Source organism: Eurypyga helias, unplaced genomic scaffold (genome assembly GCF_000690775.1).
Source record: "Eurypyga helias isolate BGI_N326 unplaced genomic scaffold, ASM69077v1 scaffold2416, whole genome shotgun sequence".
NCBI classification, from domain to species: Eukaryota; Metazoa; Chordata; class Aves; order Eurypygiformes; family Eurypygidae; genus Eurypyga; species Eurypyga helias.
Genome location: NW_010255859.1, coordinates 6,300 through 19,726, shown reverse-complemented (window position 1 = coordinate 19,726; position 13,427 = coordinate 6,300). Strand labels below are relative to the sequence as shown.

Here is a 13,427-nt window from a genome sequence, read left to right as displayed (position 1 = left end):
TTAATGATAACATTTATTATAAATGAATTTAAGGGGAAGGACAATTTGGACTTTTATGGCTTTTCAGAGAAATGTTGCATCACAGTTCTTAATTATAATGAGAAAAATAACATGGGAATTCTTCTGCTAACAGCACATTACTTTTGAAACTGCCTAATGCTTCTTAGAAAAAAATATTACTTCCTAAAGCCACCTTCTGGGATGCTAGTTAAGAGTCCATCAATTTCACTCTTTCTGCGTCTTGCGTGGCGTAACCAGCTTGTGTGAAAAAGACAGATAATTAGGGATTTTTTAATGCTCTGTCCTGTGAGAGATGAAGGATTCTACCTGAATGCTGTGTCAGATAAGAATATCTGTATTTTGTGGACTTTGGGGCAACAATATTTCAAGAATGATGAAGGTTATTGGACATAGTCCAGAGTACAGGAGGAAGGATGATCAGAGGTGTAGAAAACACAGCATGTGAAAAAAGTCTTTCAACCTTCAGGTTTAGTTGTTTAGTCTCAAGAAGAAAAAACCTGAAAGGAAATTCATAATAGCCTTCTGGTGTACAACTTTTCTGTAAAGAAGGAGAAAAACATTCCTCATGTCCACTGGGAGCAGAGCAAAATGTAGTAGGTTTAAATTACAACAAAGGAGATTTAGGTGAGACATTACGGAAAAAAGCCCTTTCCACTGTAAGGATAGTTAAGCACAAGAATTGCCTAGGGAGGTTATGAAGAGGTTAGACAAACATCTGTCAGAAATGATTTAGGTATAGCTAATCCTGCTGTGAGATAAAGTGTTGGACTAAATAACCTTTTGAGGTCCCTTCTAGCACTATTTTCTGTGATTCTGTGATTAGAATACTGTACTCACATTGTCCTGCAGGAAGATGTTTTTGTGCAGGGAGATACCACTCTATTCTGCATTTCATGCTTTGCTTTGTTTTTGCTTTAAGCTTATGGGGAGAACGATGGTCTGATGTTTAAAGCACTTTAGCTTTATTCTTAGTACCTTAGGAACTTTGAGCAGGGCATTAGGAGCTTCTGTCAGTCAGACAGCCCTGCTCTGTTTTTGCACTAAACATGTGTAGATAAGGGTTATCAGTACACACCTCAGAATTAGTGGCTTTCACTATGTCTTTTAACTTGCAGTCAAACACTTACATGGGTGAATGCTCAGTTTCTGCTTATAAGTGAAATGCAAACAGGAAGAAAAAAAAAATAGCCATGAAAAGAAAAGTATCATAGCTTCCCCGTTAGTAAAACCAAAATAAAACCAGGCATGTTCTAACGCTGAATATAACACAAGTTGTGAAACATCCTGGAACTGACAGATGGAGAATGATATTAAAGTGCTAGATATTATCATTATTACCTCATCAGAGAGACCACTGAAGGCGTCAGTTTAAGACTGTCCTTATCCTCTGGAACACTCAAACTCTTTAACTTTGTTCTTCCATTTGGCATTCTGCCACCCAGCAGGATTTGTATTCAGCTTTGCATTCAGCGGGCGTGCGTTCGCAATATTGCTTCTGCATACTGAATGCGGCTCCAGCACAGCTACACATTGGTGGGTTTTGTAAAACTACCATCTGGAGGAACAAGGGAGAGGAAGCTTCTGATTTTGAAGAGGTGTATAAGAAATTGGTCATACTCTGCATGTAACATTGACGGAGAGCGTGTCTGATTAGCGCCACTGTTGTTGCGGAGGTGAGGTTGTCACGGCGTTTGAAATGGGGGCATGCGGTCGTGCCACAGCAGTGACCCAAGTGTGTGGTTTTCACGGGTGAGACGGTTCTTGAACCCAGCAGGAAAGATGGGACAGTTCTTGGTTTGTTGATCCTTTAGGAACCTGAAGGTTTTCCATGGTGCCATCTCCCAGCTTTTCACAGTTATGTGGTTCTAAAGAAATGAGCACTTTCCATTTTCTTAGACAATCCCACCTTTTCACTAGGAAGGGGCAGGACGGTGCAGCGCATGGCAGAGACACGAGCCAGAAACCTCATCTGCAGATGTGGGCCCTCCTTGCTGAGGGCCACAGCTCTGTGCGATGGACTTGCACTGGCACGTGCTCTGCAGGCAGGTCCCTTAGGTGAGGGTTTCTGGCTTAGCATCTAAAAGGGAACACTTACTGTTAAACCTACTTGCTGCTCCCACCTGGTTTTGTAAAAGTAGCCTGGTATTCATCCAATTTAAAAAATCAGAAGACAAGATGAATTCATGTGAAAAGAAAAATATTGTTTTTTTTTTTCTACTGCAGCACGTCATTTACAGTCCTCAGAATTTCACTAGTGAAGGGTTGTCTTGCAAATATATATATATACACACGTGTTTTGTGTGGGGATACATCCAGTACCGTCCAGTTGGTGTCATGTTATCTGAAAACACATTGTATGTTCTGTGCCGGAGCTAAAAGTGAATCACAGGCTGTTTAAAAATAAATGTAGCTTAAAAATGGCAAATACAGAATGTTCTGCAGTATCTATCTGATAATAGTCGAAGCTCATATGAAAAGTTTTTAATAAAAGAGAGATCATTTGAATAATAGTGAATGTATTATATTTTACTTGGGGAAAAGTAATTAAAACTATAACCTTTGCCCTGCTTTCAGAGGTAGATACTTCGCAAGTTCATTCAAAATAAGAGTTGTTAGGAGTTTCAAACAGCTCTTGTTTCCTTTCAATAGTTCATAAAATCATTAGGATGTGTATTCTTATTAAAAAGCCTCTTACATTCCCAGCTTATCAGGAGGGGGCTTATTCCCAGCCTCAGTCCGGCACCACAAGTTGCTGGCACACACCCATGCTGAGGCTCAAGCTCTGAAGACTGGGCAAGGGATAGCTTTTGGGAAGGCTTTACCTCCCTCTCCCCAGCACATGAGGGATTGGGTGGGTTTCCACCCCTGTCCACTCACCTTGCGCAGGTCTAGAGGGTCCATGGCAGCCCACGCTCCCGCTCCCCACTCCCCAGCTGCTGCCCATCCAAACAGCTGGATCTGGAGCAAAATGGCCAAGCAGCAGTTACAGCTTCATGGGCACAACTGTTTTGATGTGGGGTGGCTGCTAGAGGCAGAGATAATGATAATTTTCAAGGTTAGTATGTGTGCTGAGGAGGGGAGCTGGTCCTTGAGGTAAGGGAACAAGAAGTCGCTAGCAATCTGTAACAGCATAAATGTCTGCCAGGATTCAAATTTAAGCCTTCAGTTGGTTTCATAGACTGTGCTGTTTCTGTTCCTCTCCTCTGGTGCTTTATTAGTCATTAAATGAACTTGAACATGTTTGTATCGACAATCCTTTTTTACCAAAAGCTATTAATTTCTAAAGCAATATAAATACAGGTATAATTGTGATGTCACATTGTCAGAAGCCAGTTCAAATACTTTTCAGAGGCACAGGTACATGTAAAGTGGTAAGTATGCCATAACTAATGGTATTATTAGTTTGATTTACTGCCAACCAGTCAGCTTTTCAAAAATCAATCCCCAAGCTCATAAAGTATCTCCCTAAAATTGATAAATTTTTACACTATCAATAATAAGACAATAGGTGAAGTTACAGGTTTATCTTTTCTTTTCCTGTGCATTACTGGTTGAAAGGTATCTTACAGATTGCAGTGATATATAGGAGTGTGTGTATGAGAGTGAGGTGGGTTATAGAACTCATGAGCTATAAGGAGTTTAAAAAAAAAATAATCTGAGTGATCTTTAGACAATTCAGATGACATGTCTAACAAAGACTGTCAGTAGAATAAATGTGGTTATGTTAATATATTGAACCATTAAGGCACGTCCTTATCATAATGGAACTTACACAATGGTAGTTCCTGTCAGATTCCACTCGATATGTATGGCATGTTTGTCTGACGCACGGAAAGACAACTGTATCTATTTCATTTCAGCTCTGAATTGACACTTCAATTTTAAATCACCCACAGAACACTTAGCTTAAATCTGAGCTTCTCCCTGATACTCTTTGCTGTTTGTTATGTTTCCATATGAGTATTCTGAAAAGATATCACAGGCGACCTGCTGTAGTGTGTGAGTGTACGGTGCGCTTGACCTCTGGACAAGAAAGGAGTTACATCCTCCAGTGCTTTTAATTCTTATCCTTGCAGGGACTGAATTTGTTGCTTGCATTAAAATAGTATGTCTCGTTAATGCTAAGAAGCGGTGACCCACATAGCACAGTGGATTCATTTGTCAATCCCATGACTTCCAAGCTTTCTGTTCATATATGTCTTAGCAGCAGATCAACTCAGAAATCATTTAATCAGTCTATCAATGCATCCTTCTTGTCAGAAAATTCCAGTAACTCATTCGGCAGCACCAGGCAAAACAGATTTGGACCTAATACTGGATATTCAAACCCTGAAAATTGCAGGTCTCAAATTCACAGCTCAGACACACAAATCCTAAGAAGAAAAGTAGAATCTGGAAATTGTCTTGAATTTTGAGGATATTCATGTTCTGATCTGGTTCTGAACTTCAGAGTGCAAACCTGTCCCTGTTTGTTAGCATTTCTGAAATACTCTACGCACAGTTACAGAAAGCACTGCCCTTTTGTTCCCCCTATAAAGTAACAAGCTTTCATTGCTTTTTGCGGTTCCCATGGGCTGAGACTAGAGTCTGAATAGTTTATAACAGTCAGTGTTATGCAAATGTCAATCATATCCTTACTCTGTTTATTTCCATTATTTACATGTTTATTTAAGTACTTGCCATTTCTTTTAAGCCTTATATACCAAATGAGGCCAACCAAGGTCTAAAGGAACAGAACACTTTTTTAGTGATATGCTTAATACAGTTTTTTTCCTCTTGTAGATGCAAGATTTACGGAATACAGAAGGAGCCCAGTATAGTTCCCATCCTCAGATGGCAACCATGAGGCCAAGGGTTCAACCTGCAGATATTAGGCAGCCAGGAATGATGCAGCACGGGCAGCTGACTACTATTAACCAGTCCCAGCTCAGTGCACAGCTTGGTTTGAATATGGGTGGAAACAGTGTTCCTCACAACTCGCCCTCTCCACCTGGAAGCAAATCTGCAACTCCTTCACCATCCAGTTCAGTCCATGAAGATGAAGGAGAAGATAGCTCTAAGGTAGGCTTAGATGCTAGGATTACTATGAAAATGGTGGATATTTTTAGGACCTGCTAAATGAATCTCATGGCCACAGTAATTAAGGTGATACTTTATACAATGTTGGTGGTTGACTGAATTGAATAAAGGGTTATGAATACAGAACTTAGAGTTTCCAGTCAATTCTTCAGACAGCTTGAGTAAATTACATCATTCCTCTTTGTGAGAGCAAACCAGAATCCTGTAAAACAATCAGAAGATAGCTATTCCTTTAGGATTTAAATGTGAATGTTGAGTTTTCTCACTTGCATAGAAGGGATGTTTGTTGCCAGTTAAAGATCCAGTTACTGCTATAAAAAGTATGAACAGTTTGTACAATATGCTAGTCTTTGCTACTTGGTCACAGGATGAGTAAACAGAACAACACAGCAACCAGAACAGAAAGATCCTCTACAAGCTTTAAAAATCTTAACTTGAAAATCTTGAAGACCCATTATGTATTTATACTTTGGGAGGTGCCAACACTCCGTCATGACATATTTAAGCTTCATTTTAGTGTCAGTACAGGCATGAACTAATCAGAGTAATTTACACAATAAATTTCTATAAAGAATAAATCTCAATTTATGTAGAATGTTTTGCATGCAAAAACCTTTCAAACCTCCCAAAATCTTGAAAACCTCCCCAAAAAATACACAAGAATATTATCTTAATTTTGCAGACACAAAAACTGAGACCCAAAAAAAGTGGTACTTAGCACAAAGTTATCCCATAAACCAGGAATAGAGCATATAGAGATTAAGAACGCTTTTAGCTCTATATTATGGCCACTACAAAAAAAAGTCCTGTTAGAGCAGCCCTGTAATGTAGCGTGTACCATGTAGTGCACCATAGCCACGTCTTGTGGGGAAAAGTTGCAGACTTGGGAGGAATGTGAAGAAAACATATTGTGAGTCACTGAGGAGGTATAATCCAGTCAAGAAATGTAAGTCTGATTTGTTTTCAAATTATATTGTTTTTCATGCCTCAAGCTATAAAATAATCATGTAATTGGAGACATATGTTTTACTACATTTTGAATAAATTCTGATTCAAAAGTTTTATTTCAGGACTTACCCCTGATTTCACAAACTTTAGGTTTTAAAAATTACTGAATAATTCATACATTTTAAATGAGCACTTCCTTACTGAGGGAGACTTTAGAATACAGCTATGTAAAAATAATTCCAGGCAGCCTTTACTTTTTCAGAATAATTTATTTGCTACTCCTGTTGCCTTGCTAATATTTTTTACATATATTGGTGGGAGTGTGCAAAATGCTCTGAACTTCTGGAGAAACCACCCACTCAAATAATTAAGATATCCTTTCTGCTTCTACTAAATATTTCTGTCATCTAATCCCTATTTTTCATGTACTTTTTCACTGCAACACTTCGTTCTAGCAAGGGTGTGGGGTTGTGGTTTCATGTAGACCGTGCTCGTCTGAAGCTAATGTTTTCAAGAAAGGAATACTAAGTACTGCAGACTAAGTAAAATTTGGTCCTTTCTTTCTGGAAGCCAGTTTATATAGTGTTCAGCTTTTAAAAAAACGTGTTATTTTGGAAAACTCTCTTTAAAATTCTCTCATGATTAATCTAAGCAGAAAAAGATGAGAAAAGGCACAATACACAACACAAAATTAAATTCAGCGTGCTGAAGCTGATACGTTGCCTTAAAATTCAATAATTATAATTTCTCTGCTAAAAGAAAAGTTTTAAAGGATATTAAATTTAGTTAATAATGACAGAGGGCTTAAATTTGTATCCAACTAGTAGGGTTTAAGCTGCAAGCTGGATCGGTGCCAGATTGTGCCATAGCTGTCTTCTGTGGGATTCCTTAGTTTTTCATGAAAATGCCTGAAGTTGGCCACCACCACGATGGGCAGTGGGCTCGCACGCCAGATCCGATGCAGCGGTTCTGCTGTAGTTCCCCCCGTCAAAGACAGAGGGTTTGACTGATCCGCACAAGTCAGTGTTCTGTTGTCGTTTACGACTTAAACCTCTCCGCTGTGTATCTTTCTGTCACGTTGCTCTTCCTGTAAGCTGCCACTGAATGGGTAGGCATACTTAGAATAAACCAGCATTCTGTGGAGTTCCTTCTTCCCAGCCACAACAACATTACAATTTCTCAGAACTGTTTGGAGGGGCCTGTGAGGGTTCTTCTTGCTCCAGAAATCCTCCCAGTGAAAGAGGGCACTGGATGGGGATAGGAAGAGATACAGTGACCATTCTGTCTCTTGTGAGAACATCTGTCTTCTACCTGAACATAACTTCGCTAAATTTGGAATTTTCTCTTTGTTTGATGAACTGTCATGTAGCCGCGTGGTATTACTTAATAGACCAGGGCCAGAGCGCGTCAGTCAGCCCTTGAGTAGGAGCGCACGTGTTGCAGTCATGTAGTAGCTGCTGGAGCTCGCCACATTCGAGCAGCTTCATGAAGTCAGTGAGATATTCCTGCCACGAGGACTGTGTAAAAACCATCTCCCTCTGAATTCACCGTATCGTTAATAGCAACGGTGACGTCCTCCCTATTTAACCAGCAGGAGAAGAGGTTTGCCTACGTACCAACATTGATCAAAAAGACAAAGTACATTTCCAAATGGAAAATTGCCTCACTGTCAGATGACCTCCCTTAGCTTATACCAGCTGAACACCCCAGCCTTACGTGTGAAAGAGAAACCTTTGAGAGCAGATTTGGTACATAAATCCCTAACAACCATACCTATTTCTATGTAGAGAAAAAAAAACAGAGATCTCAGTGTCCTGTTCATGTTTGCATGAATTTATAGGAGAAGGATGACAGAAGGCATGAACCAATATGTACGCTGTATACATTTGGACTAGAAATGTAATTGTATCCCTAGTGAACCACTGTTTTCCGTGCATGGAGGAAATGACCGTTTCAGCTTAATGTACATATTCCAAATGCCAGTAATAAGGAAACTTTACGAACTAACGTAATTGTTCGTGGACTGAGCTTCTTGGATTTTCATTCTATGGTAAATTTTCAGATTGTTGTAAGCTTTATCCAACATACACAGAACTAATAGTAGCAGCAGCTAAATATATTTTGGCAGTACTCATTCTCATAAAGGCTCTTTTATATAGGCCTTTTGGACTTAAATGTCATATATTCCCTTCCCCAAAAATGAGAAAGGAGCTGCACGAGAGAGGGCTCAGTTGCCCCACACACTGTTGCTCTAAAAGCAACACAGCTGAGGTTGCTTGACCATAAGTTCTGTGACAATAGTTAGCAGTAGCATAATTTTAAGGCTACATATATACAGTCAGAAAGCTTCTAGGTCCATGGAAACAGAAAAGATAGTGTCAGTCCAAGGATATTGTTTCTGCAAGTGGTGTGCATCCCTAAGTTTCCTTAATACTTCTAATATGTGGGACTGTGGTTAGAAGAAGAAAAAAACAGGAGAACTTAAAAATCAGTAGTTGCAAGTCACCATAAAAAAAAGTCTGAACAAAGTGGCCACTTACCACGTGCTTTATTCTGACCACCTCAACATCGGAATATTACATTTATGTAATTCTTGCCATAATTCATGCTGTTGGATCGTTAAACATGTATTTCGTTATTGCCAAGCATAATTGTGAGCTGCTGGAAGCATTACTGGCTTGCAAATATGTATGTCTTCATAGATGGATAACAGGGTTTTCTTCCATGCTCATTTGAATATCACTTATGAGAGAATTTCAAATAATGTATTTCAGAGGGAAGATAGTGAGAGGACTGCAAGCAGGAAGAATTAACTAACAGAAACATGATTACTGAAGAACTGCTGCAGCATAGTCTCTTTATGTGATAGAGGTTTTACAATATTTACTTTATATGATAAGAGTTATAAGTAGAATTCTAAGTTGTCTGTTCAGCCTATTATGCAGATGGTGCTTGATTAAAATCTATTTTAAACTACGGCGATTACTGCAAGATAGTGTGCATAAAACAGCTCTCCTAGCTCCATTAAAGGCTTTGGTACTATTGCAGTTTATTTAAAATATGCTTATAGACATTTTCCAGCTTCTCAAGGGACCTTTAGATATCAACGATGTGCCTTACTTGATAGTTTTAAATCCTACACTAGATATTCTTGTGATCTATTACGTGTGCAACATGGTTAATGTACACTTTTTTAAAGTGAAAGATTATTGCTTTCTTGTGATAAATAAGTTAAATACATCACCATAATTAAGCAATAAGCCATGACAGGAGGTGGATTACCATGAGCTAACTACACCTCCAGGGATTTTGAGGTGCAAGTCTATGCCTAGCAGAATATATATGGTTTTTATTTTATTTCCCATCTGTCTCTGCTTTGGTGGTTAGAAGTGGAGTCTATGAAGCTGATAGACTGATGGGAGCATAAGGTAGGCCATCATCTCAGCCATTTGCAAGGTTATTAGTACTGGAATTCTGGTATTCTTTTTATTCCGTTATTTTCATATAAGACAAACAGAATTTCCCCTGTGAGTACTCTCTTTTTAACAGTGGGTTTTTGAAGCCTCTTGATCATTCAGGTTGGAGAATAGGATTTTACAGCTGTTCTCAGAACATCTTACCAAAACACTTCTTACACAAGTTTCTGCAGTTTATCACCTAGATTAAGGGTAGTTTAAGTTAGGTGGTATCCTGATATACAGAGAACTTTTAAATCTCATTGGTCCAAATGAAAAAAAGGGCAACTTTAGCAAATCAAATTTTAACTGTAACCCAAATTATTGTCAAGCCTCCTTGCTCATGGAGTTTGCATGGAACTGTCTGAAGAGATTGGAGTGATACTGGGAAATTAAGTAGGGAGCCCTAGTTAATTACCATTTAGCTGGTAGTTTTGTGTACCCTGTAGAATGAAATAATAGCAAGAGGCTAAAAGTTGGATAACTTAATAATGAGTAGCACACTGCTGCTGTTTTTCTAAATGCTGCCAATAGGTTCCATGTCCACTAACCTTGTATTAAAGATGCATTTATTGTAACATAATGCTCAGGAAACAAGCAACTTCATTTTCTAATTGTGGCCAATTACTGTGCTTCGTAAGCCACAGAGATCCAGGTAGTTCACCACAGTCACCTGGGTCCTGTTGGACACCGAATAGTGATGTATATTAAAAAAAAAAAAATTGCTCAAAATGAGAATTTCCAGCCATTTCCTCAAGCAGTTCCACTGTTTTGAACACCTGCATTCTCCTATGTCACTTGATATGCATTATTAAAAAAATAATAATACAAGGATGTGATAAAAGTCATGCCTCGTAGATCCTTAGCCTACAGCATACCTTTTATACTCCTGATTTTGTCATACTTCAAAACACTTATGATGCACAGTTCTCTGGCCATGCCAACAAGAGGAAAAAGCCTTTGAACCCTCTGGTAGGATCACACATTATTGCTACAGGTATAGTGAACTAAGTGATCATATCAAGAGAGGCTGCTTTGTCATGGAGCTCCAAACTCCAAGAATCAGGACAGTCCCCTCCTGTGCTTGTACGTCTTCTAGGAAGTAGGGTACTTTGGTGATTAGGGTCTCTGGGCTATTCAGTGGCAAAGTGTAGGCGCATTTAACAAATTTGCACAAATGCTCATGTGCAGTTTACTTTGGATGATACACAAATAATGTACCCGCACTTTTCTTCATATGCCATTCCTCTTTCACCTGAGCAGAAGAAAAAACTGTGCAACTAAATCCAGCGGGATCAGAACTGATCCTCCAAAGGGGTTTAAGCTGTCTGTATTGGTAAAGCTCTGTTTTTTTCAGATTTTAATTAGAAGGTGTGTAGGGGAATGTCTATAATTTTAATCATTTTATTCACAATCAGATTCTCTTGAAATTCCCTGGAAGGTATATCACCAGTTGCAGTAGAAATTCACAGATTCACAGAATGGTAGGGGTTGGAAGGAAGGGACCTCTAGAGATCATCTAGTCCAACCCCCCTGCCAGAGCAGGATCACCTAGAGCAGATCACACAGGTAGTTCTGGGAAAGGGCAAGGATAAGGACAAGGTAGAAATTTCAGCGTTCCTGTTGTCTGCAGGGGTTCATGTGGTTGAACTGGTGGTCAGACTATAATGAAATGAATTTAATTTGAATTTGCTCATTATGTGCATGTTATAGCCATTAGCAATAAAATTTAGAAAAGGTGAAAAGATGACCACATGAACTATAAATGAGATCATAGCAATTGTGTGAAAGCAAAATATAAAGCACTTCAAAGGAAAAAAGTACAGAATCTGAAATATTTGTAATAAATTTTATGTGTGACTAAGGCAGACAGTGTCCACATTTGGGTTATCGAAGACGGCAACTAAAATTCCACTTTTTGCATGCAAAATCCTAAATCTTTATATCACAGAAGCTGTAACGATGGTTGGACTGAATTAAATTGGCTTTTAAAACAGTAATTTTCTAATTTTATGTTACAGGTCAATGGTGGAGAGAAGAGACCTGCTTCAGATATGGGAAAGAAACCCAAAACTCCCAAAAAGAAGAAGAAGAAGGACCCAAATGAGCCACAGAAGCCTGTGTCTGCCTATGCATTATTCTTTCGAGACACCCAAGCAGCCATCAAGGGCCAAAACCCTAATGCTACTTTTGGTGAAGTCTCTAAAATTGTAGCTTCAATGTGGGACGGCTTAGGAGAAGAACAAAAACAGGTACAAAATGTGCTGTAGCTCAGAGGCTTTGTTTCAGGAAAGTGTTATCAGGGTCATCTAAGCACTGTAGGCAGCTTCTTTTGTTTGCCATGATGAAACTTGAACATGTGCCATCTCAGAAATATGATTTAAAGAGACTGAGATAAGGAGAGTGTCATTTCATTTCTTCTGTATGAAACCACTAATAGAGTGTTGGGGTGTGACACAAGCTTTAGGATTATATTTAGGATTGTTTTATGGTGTAATAGAGGAAAAATACTGGAACAAAACTGCATCTCATTCATTCACACTGGGCATATTATTATTACAAAATTATAGTTAATGAGGCTAAGATTTTAAAGGAAAATTTAATTAAGATTTTTTTTTGTAGGCAAAAACATTTGAGCTTGAAAAAAAAGGGTTATTTTGCTAATAACTGGATGATGTAGGTACATCTAGACCCTGTTCATGGTAACAGTGTAATGACAATCAAGATTTGTCACTTATTGACTAACTGAAAAAAACCCCAACCCTTATTCTAGTATACACTGTTGAATAAGTTCAGTATTTGGAAAGTTTAGCTGGAGAAAAGGTAACTTCCTGAACACAGGGATTGGAGAAATCACTTGGCCTGGCATGTTAGTGTTATTCGGTTGTATTTTCTCTTTCTTATTCCATTTTTAATATGTCCATCAAAGGCCAAGGTTGCGCCCTAGATCCGACAGGCTGTTTAGACCTTCCCAGTATGACAGTTCCATCATAGCTGAACGTTACTTTTTGGGACTGTGATGATGGGTGTTCACTTTTGATACAGAAAAAATATGGACTGTGGTTCAGTTCACAAGCAAGAGGTTCTGATGCCATTCCTCCTTGTCCCACATACCTGCTAGCTGGCAGGAGGGACAGTGCTGAGCCGCTGCAAGAGTAGCCACTGCTCAGCCAACTGCCCAAACGTGGAAGAAGCAGCCTGACCTAAATTGGTTCTTACTCCAAAGAAAGGTCCTTGCCCAGAATCACATCCTATGTTGAAATATGGACATTCAAACACATACCTCAGTAGTGCTCCAAGTAGTTAGATCTCTATCTTAGATCCATCTTGCTTGCCTGTGGGATTTCTTGAAATGGTGAAAGGTAAAGCCCTGGACTTCTCAAGAGCCTGTTTCTCTAGTTAATCTCGCTAGTGATGACATCAAGCAAAAATTATTTATTTAGCCAAACTCTGTGCTTGCTTTTCTCCACCATTTTTTATGACCTTTAATTTGTGGCTGTTGCAGTGGTGCAGTTTTTCCTTCTATAATATTTCCTCTGCTTACAACGCAGAAAACTTGACTTCATGAATAATAGTCCAAGACTATATAATGGAGATAAACGTAAAAGACTATAAAATGCACATTTCTTTTGAAGTTGTCATGTTGGTAGTACCAGCAGAAAATTGAAGTCTTTCCATAGAATTCTCTTTATGAAAAGTGTATATAACCCTAAATTTCCAGGTTTAGTTTGGATTTCCTATTTGTGGTTGAAAGCAATAATTGAGTAAGTTCTAAACTGGAACAGGAGAGCAAAATTTATTTTCCTTATCTCTCTTGTCCTTAGTTTACGTTGGAACACAGCAGAATGGTGTGTTATGAAATCCATATGACGCATCCATGAAAAAATGGCTGCAACTAGGTTTTTCAGCCAATTATTCCAAGAG

General features: G+C 38.8%; 1 protein-coding gene across 1 annotated transcript in view; it reads left to right on the top strand.

Annotated features, from left to right (window-relative positions):
- Positions 1 to 11,773, top strand: part of LOC104511000 (thymocyte selection-associated high mobility group box protein TOX) — a 65,150-nt gene extending 53,377 nt beyond the window's left edge. The window contains exons 3-4 of the mRNA XM_010153435.1: positions 4,804 to 5,082; positions 11,525 to 11,773. Coding sequence (XP_010151737.1) covers positions 4,804 to 5,082; positions 11,525 to 11,773 — 528 coding nt within the window. The remainder of the gene's footprint in view (positions 1 to 4,803; positions 5,083 to 11,524) is intronic.
- Positions 11,774 to 13,427: the final 1,654 nt, after the last annotated feature.